Source organism: Amblyomma mixtum, chromosome 1 (genome assembly GCF_055824585.1).
Source record: "Amblyomma mixtum isolate Tamu chromosome 1, ASM5582458v1, whole genome shotgun sequence".
Taxonomy (NCBI): domain Eukaryota; kingdom Metazoa; phylum Arthropoda; class Arachnida; order Ixodida; family Ixodidae; genus Amblyomma; species Amblyomma mixtum.
Window position 1 is genome coordinate 62,623,784 of NC_143012.1, and position 23,582 is coordinate 62,647,365.

General features: G+C 47.8%; 1 protein-coding gene across 1 annotated transcript in view; it reads right to left on the reverse strand.

Annotated features, from left to right (window-relative positions):
• LOC149366486 (uncharacterized) overlaps positions 1-21,442 on the reverse strand; it is a 47,778-nt gene extending 26,336 nt beyond the window's left edge. Inside the window, exons 1-4 of the mRNA XM_089550942.1 lie at positions 20,801-21,442; positions 8,769-8,889; positions 4,921-6,148; positions 2,925-3,072 (exon numbers count right to left, since the gene is read on the reverse strand). Of these exons, the coding sequence (XP_089407068.1) occupies positions 2,925-3,072; positions 4,921-6,148; positions 8,769-8,889; positions 20,801-21,058 (1,755 nt within the window). The 5' untranslated portion in view covers positions 21,059-21,442. The remainder of the gene's footprint in view (positions 1-2,924; positions 3,073-4,920; positions 6,149-8,768; positions 8,890-20,800) is intronic.
• Positions 21,443-23,582: the final 2,140 nt, after the last annotated feature.

A 23,582-nucleotide genomic window follows, 5' to 3' on the forward strand; every position in this document is an offset into this window, starting at 1 on the left:
AGCAGCGGAGGTCCTGGCAACACACAGGCACTGGTGATATGTGGGCAGCAAGAGTTCGTGGGCACGTATGAGCGGCTGGCGCTGGAGGCCCTTGACAAGGACGGGCACTGACGATATGTGGGCTGCGATAGTGTTTGCAGGTGTGCATGTGCGCCTGGCAATGGTGGCCCAGGCAATGTGTGGGCAGCGCTCAGTGCTCGCGGGTTCGTACTGCATGGGCTGGCGATGGCAGCCCTGACAATTGTGGGGACGGCTTCGTCCCCTGCGTTCGCTTTCCCGCAATGCACTAGTTCCCTGTGGTTAGCTCCCCACAACGCACTCTTCTCAATTGTGTTACTTTAACTAACAGGGGAGGGCGCTCGCGTCGCAGCGACACCAGCACCACAAATGGTGTTTTGCTGCGCGCACGCGGCGAGAACCGGTTCTCTTCTCTTTGGGACCGGGAAAGCTCGCGGACGTTTCGCGGGCCGCTCCGCTCTTCGCCGCGGGCGCCTCGTGGTCGGAACACGCTCCAGCCGCCCTGCCCCGTCCCGTCCGGCCTCGGAGTTTTCCCTTGCCCTAGCACTCTTCTCAATTGTGTTACTTTAACTAACAGGGGAGGGCGCTCGCGTCGCAGCGACACCAGCACCACAAATGGTGTTTTGCTGCGCGCACGCGGCGAGAACCGGTTCTCTTCTCCTTGGGACCGGGAAAGCTCGCGGACGTTTCGCGGGCCGCTCCGCTCTTCGCCGCGGGCGCCTCGTGGTCGGAACACGCTCCAGCCGCCCTGCCCCGTCCCGTCCGGCCTCGGAGTTTTCCCTTGCCCTAGCGTGGGCGAACGTTCGCTCGTAACCGTGCTGGTGAGTCGGACATTCTCGATTCCTCAGTGTATTTTGTTGCTAGCTGGCGTTGTTGTTGTTGTTGTAGCAATAAATGCCTTGTTTGTGTCAGCCAGTGTGTCGTTCCTTTGTTCCCGCAGAGCAAGGCCCGCCATGGTCGGCGTGCGCACAGTAGCGCTCGCAATCACGGGGTGGGGTCCACGCAGTTCTGAACTGGGTCAGCCGCGGTTAAACGGGGAGAACGGATTTATCTCCCCCTATTAAACCCCACACAATGTGCAGGAAATGCTCAGAGTTCGTAGGTGCATACAGCAGAGCTGGCTATGGCTGTCCTGGCAATTCGCAAGTAGTTTCACAGCTGTGTATGGTGCGGCTGCCGATGTGCGGGCAGCACAGTTGCAGTTGGAGCACACATCCTACCCCCATTCTGCTCTACCAGACCCACCTCTAGCTGTGCCGCTATTTTGCAGGCCGCCGCACTGCTGTCAAAATCCCAAACTTATTGCGACTTTGCCACATTATCACAGGGTTTCCGGCTCCTGTAATCGTATCATTAGGAGCAACATGGAAGACCTTTCCATACATCCGGAATTCTGGACACTGTAGATAACCACTTCAAAAAGGAAAAATTACAGTCGTATCATTGAGAATTTCATATTAGTCGTGATCCTATCACTGCAACTCTCTGTACCTGAATCAACATGAGGTACAGGAATTGCGGTGGTCTTCATTTACAACCAAAAGCAAAATTCCCAAATCAGACTACATGAACAAGATGCAAGAAAATGAGGGCGTGCAAAAGCAGGCAGAAGGAAGCAACCAGCCCAAGCTCTTTTGGGGGAGGGCAACAATCTTTCGAAAGGATGCAACATGACTGAGACAAACCAAAGCAAGAAGAAAGTTAAAAATGAAAAGGAAACAACTGTTGGCCCTGTCATCATGGCCGAAAGATCACCACAGATAGTCAACAACGAAAAATGCATCGAGAAGAAATACACCTAACGTGAGCCATTCCCTTAGGGCGACCACGAGAAAAGGGAATAAGACCACAGAGCACTAAGGAAGTTTATGAAAGAGGAAACAACAAACAAGTTAACTTAGCCAATGTCGGGGACCAAATCATACATAAGAAAGAGGTTAACAGCTAATGCTTACCCTAACCAACTCAAAAGCCAGAATGAATAACACAACTAATTGGAAGCGTAAAGGTTTGGGTGAGTTGGTGACACCTGTTAAGCGAAAAATGGCAAGGCCGAAAAAGATGAGGACGAGGGCAACCCACGCACAAGCACCTTGTGTGTGTGTGTGTCAACCTCTCATCCTCGTTTTTTTTTCACCGTGCTATTTTTCACTTAACAAATCGGGCCAGTTGATATACACTCCCAGGTGTGCGCCACATTTTTAAAAGGTAAAAGACCAGAAGTTAACGAACACCGTAACGCATGGCAGAACACAACTAAAAACACATTTACTCTGAGCATGCGAAATTTTGAATGTGTTGAAATTCAGGATGGGGTTGGGAACAAGGAAACAGAAAGAGGAATGATAAAATGTTCACTTAGCATGCAACCCTTGTTTACGATCTCAAAACGAATGCTGAGCAGCCACCAGACAATTCCATTTTCATTTGGACAGGCCTTACTAGTTAATGACCGCACAAACATTCGATTTGACAGCGCGAAATGTGAGGACACCACATGCAGTGAACATTTTAGCACTTGTCCATTCTTTTCTGTTTCCCAGCCCACCCTTTCCTCACTTTAACACAATGGCGAATGAAACAATCCATTATGCTCTGCTCTAAAAGTTACTTTTTTTACATTGCAGTGCTTCGTTTCCTAAAAACATGGCACACACACCAAGGAAGCAAGGGGCACAAGGGGAAACGAATGAACAGAACAATTACCGCTATGGAATAGGACCATTTTCAAAGAGAGCCAGCAAATCGCAGTGCAGAATTTGAACCAGTGAAAGCCAACAGAGACACTTGTAAGGAAACAGGGTGAATTGACAAGATAAACGGCCACTCCTGGAACCCACAACCGTGCAAGGTGCACAGAGGATAGGGAGACGGACGTGCAGGGGAGCAAAGAGATCAGGGATCACCTCTGGGGAGGGGACGTCGGAAGCGAGGGCGCCGCTCGCCACCAGCTTGCGGAAGGCGAGTTCGGCGGCCTGGTGCTTGGCTTCCTTCTTGGTCTTGTCCCAGGCTTCGGCCACAGGTTTCTTGTCCAGAAATGCAACTGCTTTGAACCTGCCAAAAGTCACGCGAGGGGCTCACGTGGACTGAAGGATGCACTCGACAGTACAGTGTGCGATCCCTTTTATCGCAGAGATTACCAGCACTGACCACTGCGTACGGCACAAGGCAGACTTGGGCCCAACCTAATCAAACAGCCCGGCATGACAAGCCGAAACATTGCTCGTTATTTGCGCAAAAGAGGTGAAAAGCTGCCCGCTATACCTAATGCCGAGAAAAAAATGACAGCATTGCATCTCAGTTCAAGCATGGTAAGAAAAACTAGTCTCCGCTAACACTAGCAGCACATTGTTCTATCAAACAGTTTACGAGCAGAACACTGGTGTCCAGACGAGGCAAGCTTCAATGCGGGTGGCAAAAGTTGTGAGTAGACTGAAAACAGCAGTTATTTAGAAGTTTGCTGAAGGCCCAAGAAAGAAAGGAACTTGATCCCCAGTGCCGCCGGGTACCCGCCAGTGATCAGCGGGTACATGCTTGCCTGGTGCTCAGCACCTCTGGCAACAAAATGCTTGGAAACTGGGTCTCTGACCTCACCTTGTGTAAAAAAAAAGAGCCACAATAGGCTTTACCATACAAGGAGGATTTCGGTTCCTCACAGATAGATATTCTATTGAGGGATGGGCAAGGTTGGCCGAAAGCCCCCCAACGAACACTGAAACGCCACTGGACGTCCCAGACGTCCTGGACGTCTGCAGAACGTCCCAGACGTCCCAGACATCCGCAGGACGTTCAAGGGAGCTTCAGTGCCCATTTGGCCTTTTCCAAGCATTCCACTTCAGAAAAGCCGAGCACCAGTCCGGGGAAAATCTTGTACCAAGATAATCAATGGGTACCCAGCGGAACTGGAAATCAAACCCAGTACCTCCCGAATGCGAGGCGGATGGTCTACTGCAAGGCCAGTGCTGTGCCTCACCTACAAAAGGTGGGGTCCTAGACCCAGTTTCCAAACATTTCGTCCAAGAGAAGCTGAGCGCCAGGCGAGGGGGAAGCTTGTACCCGTTGTATCACCAGTGGGTACCGAGTGGCTCTAGCAGACCAAACCCTGCACCTCCCCGTATGAGGCGGATGCAACAGCCCTTCAAATGATCATTACTGGCTGTGGTATCGCATTTAGCGTTTATTTCACGTCCATATTTTCCATGCAGAGGGTCTGTGTACACAAAAACAACTACACGCTATCCTTTACCTGCTTACTGTAGCCCTCAAACTACTCCTAACACATCAAGAGCAGCTGTAGCAAGAGCTTGCAGAATATGCAGACATTAGCACAAGGGCTCTCCAAGGATTATAATACATTGCTGCTGTTGGTCCATGTGTTTACAAACCAGGCTGGCAAAATAAGAGGCCATGGCTATGGCCAGCACAGCTACCAGCAATACTTTCAGCAATACCTCCTTGTTTTCTCACACACAAATCTGGTAAGTGAGGTCACTTATATATTAGCCCTTGATTGTTATTCCCGAAGCTGAGCCAATAAAATGGCAAGCCGCTGTGACAGCATGAGGAGTTGTCCATACCCCTCTTCTCTGGCTTCGTCTAGTAGTTGAATACCCGGCTATCACCCAAGAAGACCAAGCTTATCTCCTACTATCAGTGTGTACATCATACTTGTGTCGCCCTATGTTTCTCGTCCACATTGCATGTACACTCAACACAACATCTTATACATACTTTTCTTTGCATAGAACTGCATCCAAACTTCTCAAATGGAATTTTCCAAGCAATGTGACAATGTTCGCTGCTGCAAGTGCTTTAATTTCTGTCTGGTAGTTTGCAGTTAACAAGGATGAGAAAACAAAGAAGGGGACTCTAGCAACTCGCAAAGCAATCAACATGTCACACCTTGGGTTGTGGGGTGGGCCATCCGTAGCCACGATGTCGATTTTGGCCTCAACGTGCTGCATCTGGCCAAATTCGTGGAAAGCGCTCACAGGGTTCTTAGTCAGTGACGCGTAGCTCGGGAACTTGGAGATGCTCTGCGGTCCCGGCGGGTTGGAGGGTGGCGCTGGGGTCGGGGCAGGTGCCTCTTCCCGCACAGTGCCATTGCTGCCGCCACCGCTGACGTCACCCCCGTTGTTGGTCTGCTGCTGTTGCTGCTGCTGCTGAGCATAGCTAACCTCTAGCGACTGCGACACCACGGACTGGGTGATCTTGAGGTTGGCCGCCGCAGCTGCGACAGAGGAGGGCGGGGCCTGCGGAACCACGCCCCCGTTGGCCGCAGCCGCCATGCCGGCGGCCGCCGCTGCAGCCTGCTGCTGCATCATCATCTGGGCAAAAGTGTTGCTCAGCCGCAGCAGCTCGTGCGGGGGAAGGGGCTGCCTCGCCGGCTTGGGGGTTCCCTTGGGCCCACCCCGCGGTCCCACCCCGTTGGGCCCGGCGGCGTTCTCGTCATCGGCGCCGCCAAAGTCCGGCGGAGCGGCCGCGTCGCGGGGCGGTGCCTGCTTGCTGGCGGCCGCCGCTGCTGCGGCGGCGGCGAAGAGGTTGTTTCGCTCGAGGTCGCCGTAGCTGCCCGGCACGAGGGTCCAGGCGGGCGGCGTGTCCCACACCTTGGTGAGGACACCCCGGTCCTGGAGCCGGTAGAGGATGGGGTTCACCTCGCGCTTGTGCTTGAGTCCCAGGGCCTTGACCATGTCCTTGGTGTACACGGGCGTTCCGATGGTGCGCAGGTGCGAAATGACCAGCGCCGTCAGGTCCGTCTGCAAGATGTTGTTGGAGGCCGCCGCCGCGGGCGGGGCCGCGGGCTGCGGCACCGCCAGGGCGGCCGCGTTGGCCGCCGTTGTGGCGGCGACGCTGTTGGGGGCCACCGGCAACAGGGAGTTGGCGACCGGGACGAGCGAGTTGTTGGGCACGGGCGCGACCAGGGCGGAGCCCAGGGGCGGCTGGGGCTGCTGCGGCGACTGCTGCTGCGGTGGAAGAGGGCCGCCGCCCAGCTGCGGCGGAGGGGCCAAGGACGGCGCCGCGAACCTGCCACCTCCACGGGTGACCACCAGGTTGGGAGGTAGGTTGGGAGGAGGCGAGCTCTCGGGCAGCCGCACCGGCCCCTGCTGCTCTTCCTCGTTGGCCAGCACATCTAAACAAGGAGGCACGGGAGATGGCCAGGCTTTAGGGTTTGCGTTCAAGGTGCCCGATGCTCCGACATACATACTGTCTAAGAACCCACAGTACGACAACTGTGGTGCAGTAGAAACTGTACAACACATTCTGTCTGAATGCCAGGCATATGCCGACAAGCAAGCGTAATACGAACATTGTATGGAGCCACTCATCCAAGTGCCTCTAACAGTTGACTGTGTGTTAGGTCCCTTAGCCTGCATTACACAGCAGAAACGTGCAATCAACTTTTTATTTGTCTTTAAATGATGCTGGTCTACTCGACAAACTCTAACATCCCCGTAAATCTCACCATTATGCACTTTTCATGCAGTGACTGTTTTCTCCTTTTACTTCTTTACGTTATAATTTTGCATGCCTTTCTCCTTCCATCTTTCTATCTCCAATTCCTTTCCCCACGCAGAGTAGCATGCCAGCTAAAATCTCTGCTTTTCAATAAAGAGTTTCTCTCTCTCTCCTCTAGTACATGCAACGACGCCGGCAGTGAACAAAATACTACACATGTAGCCTAGAAATGCTGACTACAGAGGATCTTTGACTATATTCTTTGTCACCACCATCATCAGCCTAACTACGTCCACTGCTAGACAAGAAAATATCCCTCCAAATTAACTGTCCTGTGCCAGCTATGACCATCTTATCACCACGGACTTTCCCAATCTCACCCATGCACCTGACGCTGCCAGCCCCTGTTACGCTTGCCTCCTCCGGAATTCACTGCGCTACCCTAAAGGGCCACCGTTCACGTGCTCTCTGCATTACATGCCCCACCCATGCCCATTTCTTCTTGATTTTTGACTATGATGTCATTAACTAGTATTTGTTCCCTGGCCCACTGCGTTCTCTTCCCATCTCTTAATGTTACACCTACCATTTTCTTTTCCACAGCTTGCTGCACCATCCTCAATTGAAATTCAAGCCTTTTCAATAGCCTCTTAGTTTCGAGCCCATATGCTTTCCTCTTGAGGGATACTGACAGACTATAATGATATTTGTTAAAATACCTAAGGCCACGAAGACTGTGTGCTGAGTAACCGCCACTATTGCAGTTCCCTCAGTGCTGAAGCCAGTGGATGAAATACGGCCCCCTTTCCCATCAATGAGCTGGCAAGTGATAATGCCATACAACTGCAACACAGCTACCATCTATGCTTGTAGAAGACTCAAAATCGTCTCGCTGATGCACGACAGAGTACTTACTTGTTTACCTTTCAGTGTCCTGTAATTACACAAATGCTAATATTAAAGCTGCGCGTACTAGAACATATGGTTTCTAACAGCATGGGTGGGTAAACTTTCCGCCTACAGAGTAAACCACCCAGATAACATCAGACAAATTCGTGCAACATGCGCTTATTATTTCATTTGATCTCAGCATTATGAATGCCACTGCCACGTGGCAGTTGCAATACAGTTCTGCGATCAACAAAGAACAGATTTGACTTGAACATTTATGTGCACCTGCCTAATAAAGGTGCCAATTTTCAATGTGCAGCAGCTCAAATATCGACTACACAGAAGTGCCTGGCAATTAGTGCAGTCTTAAAATGCTAAACAGATGCTCCACAGTGGCTCAGTGGTTATGGCGCTTGGCTGCTGACCAGAAAGACGCAGGTTCGATCCCGGCCGCGGCGGTCGCATTTCGATGGAGGCGAAATTCCAGAGGCCCGTGCACTGTGCGATGTCAGTGCATGTTAAAGAACCCCAGGTGGTCGAAACTATTCCAGAGCCCTTCACTATGGCGTCCGTCATAGCCTGAGTCGCTTTGGGACAAACCCCAAAAAACCATTAAACTATTAAAATGCTAAACACGCGTGCACACGCACATACACAGGGCCCTTCGTTTTAGGGTAAAGACCGGTTTTACGCATTCTTGCAGCCCAAAAAATTTCTTACCAATCGTGTTATACCCGATTTCTAACTGAAAGTGCATTTTTTGGAGAATTTATCCCGTCCACAAGGCTTTTGAAAACACCGCATGAAAACAAGAGGATATCTTATCTTGTGCCTGTACAAGAGCAGTGTGCCCAGTTCACTGAAGATTGTAAATTTTTTTGAGCTCTTGTTACTCACTGCAAGGCATAAATTTACGGATAAGTTCAAAAAGTATGTTTCAAAAGCAGGAAGCGAAAACAACGGTACTGACCAGATGTCTTATTGGCATCTTCATTGCAAGTGCCATGCATGCTAACAATATCCTGCTCCGAGGCTCTTGTACATTTGAAATAGTCACTGTGATGTTGAATTAATGCTTCTGTAGTGTGACAACAAAGGCAGGCGGGCCCAGGCAGGCTCATATTTTTGGGACCACTGCAGCTGGTCAACGACGCCGCCGAGTTTCACTGCCAATGAGCCATATAACGGTTCTGCATTAAAAAAACTGTCGGTAGCCTCAAGGCTTCCAGTAAATACTTTTGCCTAGGCTTTCACAGCGCCGCTACAAGCATTTCAAATGGTCCAAGCACATTTTAATTTCACTCATTTCCCTGCCACAATACACCTGCTAAATGTGCACTGTGAAATTAGGTTTCACTTTTCACACACACACACTTAGTGCATAAACGGAAGTCCTGGCTTACCAGACGCATCTGTCGCTCCCGTGGGGAAAGGTGGGGGCGGCGAACGGCCGTCTGCGATGGCCAGAGGCTTGCCAGTCGAGTTCTCGTCGGGATGCCCTCTCAACTTATGCCAACCATCGGCCTGCACCAGACAACACTACGTCAGAGCCGAACGAGCGCTGACGTCCGGTGCACAAATCTGGCTTCACACAATGCGAATGCTGTCACCTTTTCAGCAGTACTAATGGTCTGGTTAACACGCTACAGTAACAAACCCCACTGTCTCTTATTCATATTGAGAGCACACTACGAATGAAGAGAGACAAAAATGCTCTTTCAGCCTTACGAGCTGACTTCCACGCACTCCAATTGCAGAGAGAACTGGCATTCAGCAACAGCGCTGTACACTGCCATGTTCTGTGACATTCCTTGCTTTGTCGACAGAAGTAAATTGTAATGTCGCTGCACTTGAGATGACACAACCAAATAGCGTGATCGAATTTGGAGGGGAACACTTTGTTGGAAAGCAACCAACCATTTTCCATGTACAAGTGGAGTACAGACTTTTTCGTGCTTTTCAGGTAGCTCCCCCATGAACGATTAAGCCCCGAGGCACCTTTCTCAGGTTAAACAAAGAAAATAAAGCTATAGTTTGGTACTGAGTGTCATCGACTGTTCCCCTTCATATAGGAGTGGATTGCACAGTTCAACACAGAAATGAGCAGTAGTGCCCAGTATGGGCAAATGACCACAAAAGAACATGATACAAGGCATCACATGTTCATTCACACTTCTGGCTACTCCTATCTGAAGGTTACAACGGTCACATCATGAATAACACTGAAATTGACTGAAACAGTAAGAAAAGTAAAGAAGTAAAGTCTCCTTTATAAATGCCTTTGGTACATTCATACAAGAAGTGAACAATAAAAACATGGTAGGGTTTTAATGCAGTCAAACCGAATAGACATGCGAAAGCATTTGTTTAACCTGATTGACTCGTGGTTTTACTTTGCTGGGTCGTTGGCATGTTTGGTGATGGTATCAGACTCAGGTTAAGCTCTGACAGAGGTTAAGCTGATCTAATCTGTTTGCACCAGAGATGGAACTTGATAAAGATGACGACGTGCAGTGCACAGCGCGCGAGTGCGCTGTAGTGTAACACGAGGCGTGATCGGCTGTGGTGACAGCACAGTGCTCTCGTGCAGTGGCCAGCAAAGCTGGCCTGTTTACGCCACCACAGGTTTGAATTCCAGTCGCGGGAACATTTATTTATTTATTCAAGGTCAAGGTTTCAGCAATGGACAGGCTTTTGCAGCTTTGGAAACGAAGTAGCACTTTCGCCGTAAAAAACAAATAAGGTGGAGCTCATGAAGCATGCAAAGCATTATCTATACAGCATTTAAAAACAATCGAAAACAGCGACATGTCAAAACTTAGCTTCAATATGATCAGCAGCTTTGAAATTGGTTGGAGGTTTTGAAAAATCGTAAAAGCACAGGCAACAGAAATTTAATCTCTACATGGCTGAACCTGACTGCAAGCAAAGGACTGCCACAAAGAACACACCCCATCAACAAAACAATTCAGGGGGCACTTTGACTGTCTAAAAGCACGCAGAGGCGAAAGCGTTTTCCACACCACTTTGCCTATGTGACACTGGTGACGTCACCACTGGATGACGTCACACATAATTGATTACTAAGTAATTAAAAATTACTAATTAATGACTAATTACAGATTAATGACTATGTACTGATTGACTGCTAATTAATTACGCTTAAGCTTTGCCCTTAGGAGTGGAACACAACAGCGTGTTGTAGCGCTGCCAGGGTTCACGAAACCCCGTTCCACAGGATGCCTTGCCCTTTGAACACAACGCTTTTTGAGGAAAGGAAATGGCGCAGTAATTCTCTGACATCTGGGTGGACACCTTAACCGCACTGTAGAGGAACTGTCTCACATATCTTCAGTGAACACCCATCAAAACATGACACCCGTGTCAACACAGCTGCCAACACAGCTGTCCACATGGCAGCCGACTAACAGTATGAGGCATTAAAGGCTTGCTAAAATTTTTGAGACAGCTAGACTGGACATTTGATAGGGCGAACAATATACTCTGTTCAAAAAAAACCAGTGACTAAATTTTGACGGAAAGGACTGCTGTGTTTAATTCAGTGTGCGGAGTGCACTTGACTTTGAAGACTTGAGGACTGAACTTATGAGCTAATCAGTTTTACCTGAGTTTACTGATCACCTCATAAACATCTTCTCCTGACCACAAATGTCCCTGCAAGCTGCTTTGCCCCTTTGGAAATTTTGCACGGAACAAGAGCTTTTAAGTTAATTAAAAATACTGTTGTCACCATGCCTTTCTGAAATGCGTTTTGAAAACATAGCAGGCTAAATGAAAATTTCTAATCTCACTAAATTTCCATACTCAACTTAAATTCAGCCATGACATTATGACACCATGACACCATTACCAAATCCAGGCCAAGTCCACCATAAGGGAGAATTTTCTCCCATAAATCTACAGTTAGCCATGTCCCTTGCCAGTAGATTATGAAGAGCCGCCGCCGTGGCTCAGTGGTTATGGTGCTCAGCTGCTGACCCAAAAGACGCGGGTTTGATTCTGGCCGCGGCAGCCAAATTTCGATGCAGGCGAAGTTCTAGAGGCCCATGTACAGGTGCCGTCAAAAGTAAATGGAAGGCAATATTAATGAAAAAATTTAATCATTGCCCGCTCAATTCATGCATCCTTGAATACATATGTGCAGGCTAATTGTGATTGTGCGAATTGCACTGTGCATCAACCAACATGGGCCATTATATGCTTTAGATTTAAAGAAATTAAATTTTTTTGACAAAGTCGCCTTCCATTTACTTTTGACGGCGACTGTACTGTGCGATATCAGTGCACGTTAAAGAACCCCAGGTGGTTGAAATTTCCGGAGCCCTTCACTACGGCGTCCCTCATAGCCTGAGTTGGTTTGGGACGTTAAACATCATAAACTAAACTAGCAGATTACCTAGTCTCCCATCCTGTGAAACGTCATGTATGATGATTCCAATAATTCTATTTGTTTTCTGTGTCTCCCACTAGAATTTAAAACGGAGTCCACGTTTTAATTGCGACAGCATTTTCGGTTGTCATCCTAAACATGTCCAGCTTCTACGTAACAAATCCCCGACTGGTCAAAAGGGTCGCGACATCATCAGTACTACTAAATTTGAAAATCTGAGGACTAGAATGTTCGAGTACCTTTCACTAGATTGCCATACAGGAATGCACTGATCTGACCCACTAATCCACCTTAATCCCTTTTTCTGTGGTCGGCTTACTTCAGAAATTTTGGCAGGGTCCTTTGGAATTTTGGGGGTGGGCAACGTTCTAAACACTACAGGATTTTCTTCTTTAAGGGGAGACGCGACTTACAACTAACGAAAATCTCGGGGGAAAAAAAATGAACTTTAGAAAACACTATATTTCATAACTATAAGGTACATTTCATTAAATCCCGAAAACAGCCCAGAAGTTACTTTAAAAATGTTTTTGTGACCGTAGGTCTCGAAAAGTTGGCTGAAATCTCCGTGAAAATGCCAGTTTTCTCAAAAGCGTTTTTTGACCTAACTGCCCTGCTTGCTGAAAGCTTAGCACGATAAGGCTTCATAGATTTTCATGCGGTTTGTTGAATTGTGTTCCGTGATAATTTTTTGTGCAGTGATGTTCCTATATTTTTTAATTACTTTCTCTCTTTTTTAAGTCCACCACTAATTAATTTGACATGACAACAATGAGACCATGGTAGAGAGAGGTGGTCGATGGTTCTTGATAATCACAAGATGAACAAGGGAGGGAAAACCTCAGGGTGCTTGCGGACATTTCGACAAGAGGACTTGTCTGTCCCAGATGAAAAGTCCTCTTGTTGAAACGTCAGAAAGCAACCTGAGGTTTTCCCTCCCTTGTTCACCTTGTGATGACAGTAATGAGTGTATTATGCAAGCGCGGATATAACAATCTGTGCAGAATAAAATGCTGATGCTAAAAATATTTGGAACAATGTCACTGCGTGAACCATTCCTTTGGATCTGTAAAACTTCTAGGGGCCCTGCGACGTAGATAAAGCATGAGGTCTTTATTCTTTGTATGTACAGTAAGCGGCATTGTGACTCCTGACTCCTGAACGCCCAAAGGGATCGCCGATATCGTAATATTTAATATTTTAATCTTCTCCAGAAGCACTCCTTTCGAGCCGATGGTGTCGCAACGCAGTGGAAATGAGGTGGCATCCAGACTGGGCGCTGCCTCTCTGATTGGTTGTGCGTCCAGTTTGCATATGGTTCCTTTATACTCACGATATGGATCCAAAATATGTCTCTAAGTACCGAAGGCTTTTTGCGTGCCACAAAAACTAGAAAGAAGCAGGGACAGCGAACGAAAACTAACATGAATAATGCTAGGGGCGACACTTTCCGTTTCACTTAAAACATTCGTGGGGGCGAGCACTGTTCAAACAACTCTATGGTTCAAACCACACCAAGCAGGCAGCTAAAAAAAAAAGACTGGCCGTAAGACACCTTGCCCAAAAATGTGAAGAGAAAGGCCAGACAGGAGACGGGAGGCGAGTTTGGTGGGGTGGAGGGACATCCTACAGCCTTGCAATCCTACCAACAAAGAAACATCGGGGAGCTTCCCTTGCCCCTACCCTGTCTACGGCGCCGCGTACACGGGGGGGGGGGGGGGGGGGAGGCGCGGCCATGGGCTGCCCTGACAAAGCAACAATTGCATGCAAGCTTCCTCTACGTGTGCGCTAGGTGCGGTTCTGATTGGTGGCGCCCAATCTAAGTACCGGGTGAGTGAAATGGGTGAGTGAAACACGTTTTAAAGCGGAAGCCTTTAATGCCACATCGTTGTAAGCAGGAGTTGTCGACAGAAATGTCACGCTTTTCAATTGGTCGAAATGGTCGTGACCTCACAGTGCACGAATTCCAAGCGGGGCCAATTGTACTTTGGCTAGTAACCATGCAAGCAATTAAACAGATGGTATAGTTATGCTCCAAGTAAGTGAGACTGAGGTTAGTTAATTGCTTAATTAACCAAGTAGTCTAATTAACCTTTATAGTCAGACCAGATAAATAATACCGAGTAGGAAACTGGTCGAGTTGGGGAATCGAACCACTGTCTCCGGAGTGCGAGACGAGCACGCTACCACTCTGCCATGCCAGCTCGATGGTTTGGAATGAACAAAGGCGCGTCTAGTAAACACGATGTCTTTGTTCACTCCCATCTTCTTCGTTCACTCCCATCTTCCTCCCTTACCATTACAGCGAGGTGTCCACCGAGATATGCGAGACAGATACATTTCCTTTCCTCAAAAACCAATGAGCAATGGGTACAGCTGAACGGGCGCTTAAGGCTTACGCCTCACCGCACTTTAGGTCAACAAAGCCACCCCCTGAGTTTTTCGTCTGATCTTTTCATTTCGAACTTTCAAAGTGCAATAACTTTCGTTTGCACACTCCGATTTCAATAATTCTTTCTGCACTGGTCTCGGGAATGCATGATAAATTGATTTAATGATATCAATCAGTACCGAGGAAAACATCGCAGTGCCCCTTTAAGAGTGACTGAAAACTTCTAGTGTTCTGTTGTTACATCAGAATTTCTGCAAGTTTTGTACAGCAGTGAAAGATATAAACATTTATATGCCAAAACTAATTAACATACTTCAGTGAAATTTCGTATTTAAAATTCAGTGGACTTTCCAATTTTCAAATTTCACTGCTTTATGCAAAAAAAAAATTTTAAATTTCCCCTCCGAAACTCCTGTTCCCCTTAAAGGGACCAAACCATTGACCAAGACGTGCCTGAAGATTATGGCGGAAATGAAAAGATTATGCCTCATATTCTAAGAACTGAGAACTGCAAAATCAAAGACAGATTTATAATTTTAATTTGGCATTTCAAATTGTATAAAAAGCCATCTTGCAGTGAAACCAGCCATTATCAGTGCAGCCTACCACGTGACCACATCTCAGTAAAATATTGTTTATTAATTTTAAGTTCAGTGTTTTTTTTTTTTTTTTCAGGAGTGCCTGTCATGTTTAATTATAGTTTAGACTCTCTACAGTGCATCCTTTAATGAAAAGCAATAGATCCGTACTAACATCGACCATGCATCTTTAGCCTTTGTAACTAGATGGCGCCAGTGTTTAAAATTTCTCCGATGGAGTGGAAATCGCGGTCTACTAAGACTTCCGTTGACAAGACCTACATCACTGTTGTAACAGGTTTGGCTGTGGCAACTAATACCCCTGTCACACGGCCAGTTTCAATGGCCATCGAGTTGAGGGCCTTCGAGATTTTCGATCGCCATCGAACTCAAGGGAGTTGTGGTGCTGCTACACGGCAAATCTCAATGGCCATTGAAATTGTTCTCGTGTCTTACGCCAAGCTCGTGTGGCGCCACAATCGCTATGTTCAGTTTCGCGCAAATAAAAATATATTTACGAGACTTAACTAAATGTAGAAATACACTTTTTTGCAGTCATAAGGCGCATTCACACTTGTTCAAAAATCCGGCAAGCGAAGCGGATTCGCTCGCCTCAAAAACTAGGACCTGTTCACATCTGTTGACGCCCGGGCGAGTTGGAACGGCCGCGCCGCTGCTGCTTCTCGCTGTGCGCACCACGTCGCCGCTCGCGGCGTACACAGATACAGTGAGAAAAGAGCATAGATTTATGCTGTCTACGTACCACGAGCGTATGCACGCTTACGTACGCTAAACGCAGGCGCATTCCCGCATTTAGTTCAGCGTATGCTAGCAGAGACGCAAAAATAAACTCAGCCTCTAGTGGCGCCATCTGGTTGTCAAAACGGGAACGATTACTGTCAACAAACCGACTCTCTTAGGCCTAGCAGCGGCAGAATCGTCACTCTAAATAAAAAATAAAGCAAATTTATCACTTATACGTTTTCTTGTAGGCAAGATGAGACGAAGCGAAAGACCGGTGCCCCATTTATGACCAGTGAACGGACAGAAAAAGGCAGCAACAACGAGAATTCAGTCCGAAGCAAGGGGTCCGGCTTTGAAGGGCGCCGCCATGTTTGTTGTCGTTCGAAGCAATGCTAGCAACCTTGGGCAACGCTCGAAGGCCCTCGAAATCTCGATAGAGTTCCGGGCTGCTCCATCGACTCGATAGACTATTGACTCGATGGCCATTCAAACTGGCCGTGTAGCAGCGCTTGATCGCCTCCGAGTCGATAGACTATCGATTCGAGGGCCTTCGAAATGCCCGTGTGACAGAGGTATAAAATGGATGCTACTCTATACTACAAATATCTCATTACTGTCTGGCGGGTGAGCCATAAATTAGTTTTTGCAACAGCACTTTTGCCAACGTGCAATTGCCGTCGTGCTCGCTGATCAAGGTTTCCAGCATAGGGATCCATAAGAACGGGTGCATGCAATGATCTTAAAATTCTTGGAAAAAATTTTCTACAGCATTTCCAACAAAACTGTTGCGGAATCCAGCAGCTTGGACAACAAGCTTCCCATTGCGTTGAAAAAAATGGGGTCCGTAAGATTCAGTGTTCAGTCCTTATAAGACCAGTTAAGAAAGTCCCTAAGTTCTTATTTGCCTGCCTCATATGAAAGAGAGCATGTATCGACTAGACTGACGAAAGACATAAAATGCTGAAATATATACAGATGCCATGAACATCACACACCAACGATATGGAAAGTGGATGGAAATCCCGCAGAAAACTTATTGGAAGCACATGATGCACGCTGCCTGAGCTCCGATACTACTAATCCCATTTAATTTTTCTAGATATCAGTTTTGTTACCCTAACTGACAATCAATTTTCAGTTTCCTGCATTATGTGTTATGCCCAAGTCTATTGCTTCGCCTTAACATTATGATAGCATTCACTAGCATCTGTTACCTAATCCATGCTACTACCGTTCAGCCTCAGTGCTAGTCCTATTTTAGTACGAAAGCATTACTCCGACGGGTCAACCCCGAGCAAGGTCTTTGGATGTTTGTATGCTTGTGGTGTTTGTGGGTTTATGCCAAGTGAAAGAAATAAATATAAAGAAATCAAATAAATATCCACAACTGGGAGTCTAACCCGCAGCGGTGCAAACAGATCAGCACCGTACTGATGTTAACTCTGTTCTGATATGCAAACAACTTGTACAGCAGGACTTAGCCACACATACCAACATATACCCTTTGCCCATTAATTAAGTCCCCTTTCACAGCACAAGTCAAGTGCTCAGAGGACTATAAACACCAATTTTTGCTTGCGTGTTTTCTTCTTCCAAATGATGCGTTAGACATTCGTATACATGAAGCCCCCTGTGGTATTCGTGTACGACTGCTGAATAATTTATAATTTAGTTTCTTCTTGACACTGTTTTGGTTTCGGTTTCATCACTCAAACGATGACTGTGAGGCATCGTTGGTGTTTAGGTCACATGAGGCATAAAAAACGGCTATATAATTGTTGACAGCTCATTTTTTGTCATTCCAGGTCTTGGAAGAAGCTGGATTAAATGTTGTAGTGAAATAAAACTACACATCAGCTATTATATTACGGTTCTTCTAATGGATCACGTGACGAAAACATCAACTTGACGCCACAGTTGTCAGTCGGTCGATGAAACCGAGACAACATGAGAGAAGAAATTCAATTATAAATTATTCAGCGGTTACAGGCAAATACCACCCGGTAATCCATGTATTCTAATGTCTAGCGCATCCTTTGACAGAAGAAAGCGTGCAATAAAATTAGGCGTCTATAGTCCTTTAACCGCAACTGAAATGCAACAGTGGGTGCCAGACACTGTTACATGTGCTAATACTTCTTGTATCGCAGGAAAGTACTACCTATGAGAGGTCCTAAATGTAAAAATTTAATTTTGCTTACAGTGAAGTTACCCACAACACTAACGCAGCTAGCCCTACAGCTCTAGCTTGCTGCTGAGATAAGCAGCACAACTAAGACAACAATCTAAATTGTAGGAAAGGATAGATAGGATACATAGGACCATAATGGTCAGTCACTGCACCATTCTTCTTATTGTCACTTTCGACTTAAAAGCACTAAATTTAGTGCTTCCAAGCAAGCACTTCCAACACACAGCCTCAAAATTTGACAACAGAAGGAAAGACGAAAGATTTTCTGTGCACACAGATAAGTGCAAGGCACTTAACTCATCACAAAAACTGCCGAAAACAGAAGACACAACACGCGAAGAAAAAAAAAGCTGAGTCAATTGGTTAGCACCCCCCCCCCCCCCCCCCCCCATTGTGTTTGTTCAGCCAAATTCGAAACCGTACAACGAAATTATTCCAGAGACCTCCACTACGGCACCTCTTTCTTCTTTCACTCCCACCTTCCTCCCTTCCCTTACGGCGCGGTTCAGGTGTCCACCGAGATGTGCGAGACAGATACTGCGCCATTTCCTTTCCTCAAAAACCAATTTACCAATTTTTATTCAGTACTGTACTGAACTACATAAAACTGCACTCTATCGCGCTAATTCTACCAACCTTTTGCTGCGATCATAAAAATCACACCCGTCCGGTATTAAACGATGATACGTCCGACAAGCCGGTACCATAGCGCAGCGCAAATCCGTCTTTTACTACTGTTCCTTCATGTCGGCCGCGCGGAGCAAGAAAAAAAATATATCGGCCCAGAAAGGGGGTCACAGCCACTATCTCGCACCAAAGCCCTCAATCGCGGCGTATACGTACGATAAGACAATGCGTGTCGCGTACGAAAGACAGAACAGAAACAAAGCGACAGGCCTCTGCGCGTAACCTCAGATAACGCGAGTTCGTTCCTCAGGGCACGCGGCATGACTGACAAGAACAACAAAAAAAAAAAACAAGAAAGAAAGTGCTACAGAAATAAATGCGGGAACGCGAAGGCATAAAAAAAAAAAGAAAAACAGCGATGCAGGCGAGCTACGATCGACCAAGTAGCACGGCGCAACGTCGGGCGTAGGCTTTCATCGAAGTCCACGACGCACGATCAGTTGCGGTGTACTACGTAGCCGACCAGCCGCTGGCTTCGGCGCTTTTAGTTTTGCTTATTTCCCGATTTCCATCCCCCCCCCCCCTTTCCTGCAGCATCGGATATGCCAAACGGCGTTGCCCGAATCGTGCAGCACGCGTTGTTGCCGTCTCGCGAAGATAAGGACCTCCCGACGCCGTGACTTCACGCGATTCTTTCGTTTCGTCGTTATTTTCGTACTCCCCTTTTCTTTTTGTTTTTATTCGCCAGATGCTTCCATGACAGATGTAGCTGTACGTGCGCACCGTACCACTTAGTGCTGGCGCGGCAAAAAACAACTCATCCGCGTAGCCTACCTGCCTAGCGTGTGCTAATCGCGCGACTACGACAGAAGCCAAGCACTGCCGACGAACTGCAGTCGGTACGGCTGGCGAAAAGAAAAAAAAAATCGTCTGCACAAAGAAGCGCATCCTAACGTTATTTCACTTTCCGTGCCGCAAAGAACCGGCTAGCAATTAATACCTAAGTATCGGGCCACAACAAGGACGGCCGTTTTTCGCCTACCTGATCACGAACTCGACAACAGCGAGATAAAGAAAATAAAAGTAAAAGCAGACGAAGCCGTGCTGCTTTGTCAGCTCTCGATGCCGTCAGAAACGGCAGACGTTTTCGCTTTTAGCCGTGCCGCAGTACTCGGCTTTTGCCCGCACCGAAGAACGGACGGGCCGAGCTTTATTAATAAAGCGAAACTTGGCAAACGAGTCGAATGCGGCGTACGCGGTGACAGCGGCTGGTCGTGAAAGCAAGCACGTCAGATAGGCCTAGTGCGGGACACTGTCCCCCTCCCCGTCGCGACCGTCTCGAGCAGACGAAAAGGGAATAAACAACAGCCAGGGGCGGCCCGAGTTCGATGTGCTCTCGCCGACGGAGCATCGATGACGAGTGTACCGGCTACGAGAAGCGCAGGATGCGGCCGCACAGACGCTATTTGACACCCGACCGAACGGAGCGGCGAGAGAATATGCGCGAGACAGCCGTCAGATGCGCGGCCGAGGGGCCCAGGCGAGCCTGCTGGTCTCCCCCGCTATCGACTGGCTCGAAACGCACTGCTGTGCTTGCTTTGCCCGACTGCTCGGTGCGCGACACGGACGTTGGCGAAGTGCGTTTTCCCAACGTTAGGTATTATATTTTTTCTTTTTTTTTTCTTCGTTCACCCGCACGGACGACCACAAAGGACGGGAATCGACTCGGAGCAGCTTCGAGGGGCAGTCGTCTTCGACGGAAACAAAAAAAAATATAGAAAAACCGGAGCACTCGGAGGAGAAGACTGGAGGGCTAGAGAGGTGAAGAAAGAAACAAAGACGGGGTACAACACGCCCGTTAATGTCGCCGGGATAATGTACCGCCCTGCCAAACAAGACGTTGCATTTCGGAGCAGGAGAAGAGAGTCGTCCCTCGAATTCGAGCACTGTGCTCGTCGGTCCCGGACGCGAGTGCGCGAGCGAGAGAGCCAACGAGAAAACTCCATCCAAAACATTAAGGCACGGCACGGGAGAAGGGGGGTATCCATTCATCGATTTTCGGAGCCAGGAGAGCGGAGCAGGCTAGCGCAGGGGGCTGCCGCCTGCGCCGCTCGGCAACGGCTGCAGCCGACCGGCCCCTCGCCCAGATGAACAGTCAGACACGACGGGAAGGGGAGGCGAAAAAAAAAAAAATCCGGAGTGATTTTTCTCGCGGATCGGAGAGCTGGCACGAGGGACCTGCGCGAAGTTTTTCCCACCGCGACGCGAACCACCGGCTAGACTCTGGGCCGAGATGCGCCGCTTTCCTCCGTCAGACAAAAGCGCTCGGTGACACCGCGCGAGAGAGCGGCCGCTTGCGCCGTTCACGTTCCCGTGCCCGCCGGAACATTTTTCTCCTTTCTTCCGGCGGCGCGGCGCGCTCGGGCCGGCTGGGAAAAAAGCGGAACAAGCGAGAACGGGCCGAGCGAAAACTCGGTCGGCGTACTACTCACCGCGGCTCCGTCGTTCGGATAGCCGATCGAGTATTGCTGTTCAATGCGACTACCAGCGGATCCAGCTTCCCTCCATGTCGGCGGACTTTCGACCACTTTCTGCAGCACGCCGTCCCTTTGCAGCCGGTAGAGCACACTGTTGATTGTCTTCTTGGGTTGCTTGATCACGCGACAAAGGTCCACTGTGCGCACATTTTCGCCGGGATGCGAGTGAAAATAATTCAGGAGTTGAGTACGGACATCCCAAACGTCCACCATGTTTGTTTGGGACCCCCCCTATGAGCGGAAGGGGAAAAAAAAAAGAAGAAAGTGGCGTTGGTTGCCCCTCTCCGTCGGTCGGTGGCGCTGCGGGCGGCAGTGGTGGTCGCTTGGCTTGCCTGCTGCTTCTCCGCGGCGGCGGCTTCCACAAAGCGAGAGACGCACACAAAGGGGAGCGATGCGTCTCCGGTGTGGCGCGGAGGGGCCGCGCGCGGGCTTAGCGCCGCCCTAGCCCACCCGAGGCCTGCCCCGTTGCCCGGCGGATCCTACCACCTCGCATGGCGAGCTTTCGTCCGTTTCGTCCACCGCTCGCTGCTGACCGGGCGTCGATGCTGCGGGAGCGGCGGCGGCGGCCGGCACGGAAACTCGCGTCGAGGAGGAAGGCAAAAAAGAAAGAGAAAGTATTGGAAAGAGAGTGGAACAGTCGAGCCAAGCCGAGCCGTGAGAAGGCAAACTTGGCGTTGCCCTCACACGAGGGCGCCACAAACTGCTCCTCACCATCATCATCATCATCCACAAGTTGTGACGCAGTAAAGACGCATCTACCAGCTGCAGCTGGATCATCCCCTGGCAGCGCGCTGGGCTGCGCTTTTTAATTTTTCATGAAAAGAAACAAGTTCGCTCCCTCTCTAGCGTCACAGCCTGTCAGGTTTGTATTATTTTTTGAAATTAAAACATCATTTTGGAGCCCACAGTAATTAACCTGGATAAAGAAAGACTGGAACGGCAACTACCTCGAGATCGCCGAAGAAATGCAGTATGTGATGAAGCAGCACTATTTGAACAAATTTTCGGGCTAGGTGCAAATGTTACCAGTCTTAACACCTACTAAAACTCCACTTCAAAGCCTAGTTGTCTCCTGTTGCCAACTTCTGACCCACTAGTTGTTTGCATTCCCACCAGAAACGTTCCCTACGTTTTTAAACATGAATTTCACAATTAAGAAGTCTAGCATCAGGTATGTTAAAAGCGGCTGCTTTGCTAATACAAGAATACAAAGCTGAAACATTTTTCGCTAGTAAAAGGCTCTCAAACCATGTCCCTATTAAACAATGCAATTGATACAACAGTTGCTTTAATCTTCCACTTCTTCAAAAGATTGGAACACCTACCTCTTGTAAATACCGAGAAGTATGATCTCCATTGTTCAAGCACTGCCTTTGTTCTTTCATTTAATGCCACATCAGTAATCACTGTCACAAAATCCATCAGCAACCACTGGTAGCTTCCCTTTCAATACACTAAATCTTACCCTCACAAGAATCAATATCACACCATAGATGTCCCTGCTAGAACACCAAGGGCACACTAAGGATGTACTGAAGTGATTTATAAATGTTGCCAGGAAAACTACTAAAACATATTCTTCCAATGAAGAGCTCAGCTCAACATTTCTTGGGGATGTCGCAAAAGGAATTAATTCGCTTTAGGACGTCCTAAAGATGTCATATGGACATGGAATCTATTTACTCTGTGTTGTCTCAACTTTTTACAGAAGCAATTTGTTAAAGTAGCCATGTTCCAAGGTAAATGATTTATTGCTCACAAAAGTACAGCGTAAATCATGCATTCACATAGCAAGTGACGGCAAGATGGGAGTCCTCACTTGAATACAAAAGTGAAGTTTCCCAGCATCCATTCCTTCCTCGCAGCTTTCTGCATGGCACTCCACACTAAAACATTGAGATGCGAGCACAACACAAACACCAGGGTACACTATCAATGAGGATGAAAAAGTGTAAAAAAAGCATTCAAGTTTAAAGGGTCTTGTAAAAGCCATTAGGAAACCCCATTGATAAAGTATAAATTTAGCGATTTCAGACTATCCTACAACTCGTACTCATCAAGCAGATGATTGGCATTAGGAGAAACTGAGAAATAGGACAATATGATTCACTTTATATAAATTATGAAAAATGAAACAGGCAAACAATCCAACAAGGCTCCCTATAATATAGGCAATGCCAATATAATATGCAGTGATTTGAAAAACAGGTTCAGATATGGCTATTGTAGCATGAACGTAGTGCAAATGACCTCATAGACCATTTTATTAGTTGTCAGAAAAATGCCCATTTCCTATTATTCCAGCTGACAACAAAAAGGTTTCTTTTCCTGAATAAGACTATGTGCAAAGAACGCCAATTTTTCTTTTATCAAAGTGCAGTAGCCATGCTTGGCATTGTCGGTTTCAAATTTGCTGAGCATGTTGTTCATATTAGGTAATAAATTTTTTTTGTAAAGGTGCACCAAAATCTTTAATGTCCTTTGAAGCATCCAGCAGAAGACTCGTTACTTGTAAATTTAAGATTCACCTGCTCTTGCAACCGAACTTGTAGCTGAGATCACTTCTCTATTGATGTATTCCAATAAGTGATGTATTCCAATCTAGAGCAAATTTTCTTGTTCTGCACAACAGAAAAGCATCTTTCAATGACCGATTCGAATTCACACCCCAAGTTCTAATTAGACCATGGTGGATATTCTGCTCCTTCACGGACTCAAGCCAATGCTCTGATTCTCC